At 38.4% G+C, this 2,070-nt stretch overlaps 1 protein-coding gene across 1 annotated transcript; it reads right to left on the bottom strand.

The window, feature by feature from the left end:
- Positions 1-976: 976 nt before the first annotated feature.
- On the bottom strand, positions 977-1,520 carry LOC106437086 (histone H3.2). Its single transcript, XM_048774569.1, is given in 3 exon segments — positions 977-1,095; positions 1,098-1,137; positions 1,139-1,520. Coding segments are annotated over 3 exon segments (408 nt in total). The 5' UTR covers positions 1,463-1,520; the 3' UTR covers positions 977-1,051.
- Between the last annotated feature and the right edge of the window lie 550 nt (positions 1,521-2,070).

Raw genomic sequence — 2,070 nt, 5'->3', positions numbered from 1 at the left:
CGATCACTACCCCGACGTGTTATCCGAAAAGATTGTTTGAACCCGTTCTTTAACTCTAGAAGAGCATCCCTCTGGTCTTAAAGGCACAGATGGATCCTCAGATGCGCCTACAAAATCTGCAATAAAGAGGAAGAGAAAAAAGAGAGAGTGATACTCACTGAGTTCCAAGAGCCTTCCATCTTTCTCTACAGTGTAAACTAAGGTCAGTGACTGAGTTTGTAGAGATTAAGAACCCCATCCCAATACTGTTTTAATAGGAAAATGTATAAGTTATGCTTCTACCAATTTATGCAAGGAAGGAAACAGATTGCTATCCAAATGCTATGGTTGTGCAGTGCTCATACTAATATCAATTAGGCAATGCATAAAGAGAATTATCGTGTTATAATTGCATGGGAAGATATCAGTACGTTGATTTGGCTTAGAGATTTATTCATGTGACCAAATAGTAATAACATTGATTCTTTAGTCATTACATTTGGTCGTTGATCAAAAAAAAAAAATCATTACATTTGGTCATTTCACAAACTGTGCTCTCTTCTCCATCAAACCCATTTCACATAGAATATCTTCTGTTACATTTGGTCAACGTGGACATTTCTACAGCAGTTTTCAGTGCAAAACTTCTCATCAAGAAGAACAAAGAACCAAGACGTGGGCTTCCAAACCGAATTATTATTATTTTATTTTATTTTTTTGGTTAGACCAGTTAAAAAGAGACGACTACACTAACCTTGTGTTTGTGTTTTGTCCCAAACAAAAAAACTAAGCTTGTGTAATGAATGTGATGTATAGTATGTTGTGTTATAAACGTTCCGAAATTAACAGAATGTTTTCAATCTATGTAACATTATGATTTAGTCACCGAGTGAATTAACGAGCAGAGACCCATATTAGCAAAAACATATCGAAATCATGGGAAAATATTACTTATATTAAACAAGAGAACAAGAGAAACTTTCGTTGGGATATTTCGTCGAACACCTAAGTACTAACTTAACAAAGCAACTACACCTAATCAAACCAAGTAGATTGCTCATTGAAGAACCAATCAAGCTCTTTCGCCACGGATTCTCCTCGCGAGCTGGATATCCTCGGCATGATCGTAACCCTCTTAGCGTGAATCGCGCAGAGATTCGGTGTCTTCAAACAACCCAACGAGGTAAGCCTCTGCAGCCTCTTGTAAAGCAGCCACAGCGCTGCTCTGGAACCTCAGATCCGTCTTGAAATCCTGAGCGATCTCGCGGACCAGACGCTGGAAGGGGAGCTTGCGGATGAGAAGCTCGGTGCTCTTCTGGTACTTCCGGATCTCCCTCAACGCCACCGTTCCGGGACGGAACCTGTGCGGCTTCTTCACTCCTCCGGTGGCCGGAGCTGATTTCCTCGCCGCTTTGGTCGCGAGCTGCTTCCTCGGGGCTTTGCCTCCGGTTGATTTCCTGGCGGTTTGCTTGGTACGAGCCATAACGAAATCAGATGGTTAATGTGAATGTGAGATTTGATTGTGAGGAATGAAGAAGAAGATGAGTTGCTTTTATTATGAGTTTTGTTTAACTTTAGTCCGTTGGATTCGGAAGTGCTATCTACGGCTGATATTTTTAAGATGTCGATCTGCGTGTTCTCTTGTTAACCAATTAAAACAGGCCACGTCATGTTAAGCATCTTAACCCATCCGCGTGATGTTACTATGGACCAATTAAAATCATCGTGGCAAGACCCCACGGGACCTTTACCGCTTACTTCCAAAGAGTTTAAAAGTTTTTCGCGCCACTCTGAAATTTGGGCCATGAAATTATTTCAAAAGATGAGTATATACAACATAATAATGGTCTCATGTGCGATGAGTTCATAAGAAATACGACATACTCTCTCCATTTCATAATGTTACATATTTTAGAAAAATAATTTGTTTCAAAATGATTTTTTTTATTTATTTACAATGCGTATTTTATCAATTAGTAATGATTAATTGCAAGTTTCAAAAAACTCAATTGTGTTTGGATTAGAACTATGTGAAAAAGATAATTACAAAAATTATGCATATATAATAAAATTTAATATATTTTATTAATA

Source organism: Brassica napus, unplaced genomic scaffold, assembly GCF_020379485.1.
Source record: "Brassica napus cultivar Da-Ae unplaced genomic scaffold, Da-Ae ScsIHWf_389;HRSCAF=611, whole genome shotgun sequence".
In the NCBI taxonomy this organism is placed as follows: domain Eukaryota; kingdom Viridiplantae; phylum Streptophyta; class Magnoliopsida; order Brassicales; family Brassicaceae; genus Brassica; species Brassica napus.
Note: the sequence above shows the minus strand (reverse complement) of the source record. Positions and strands in the feature narration are given on the sequence as shown.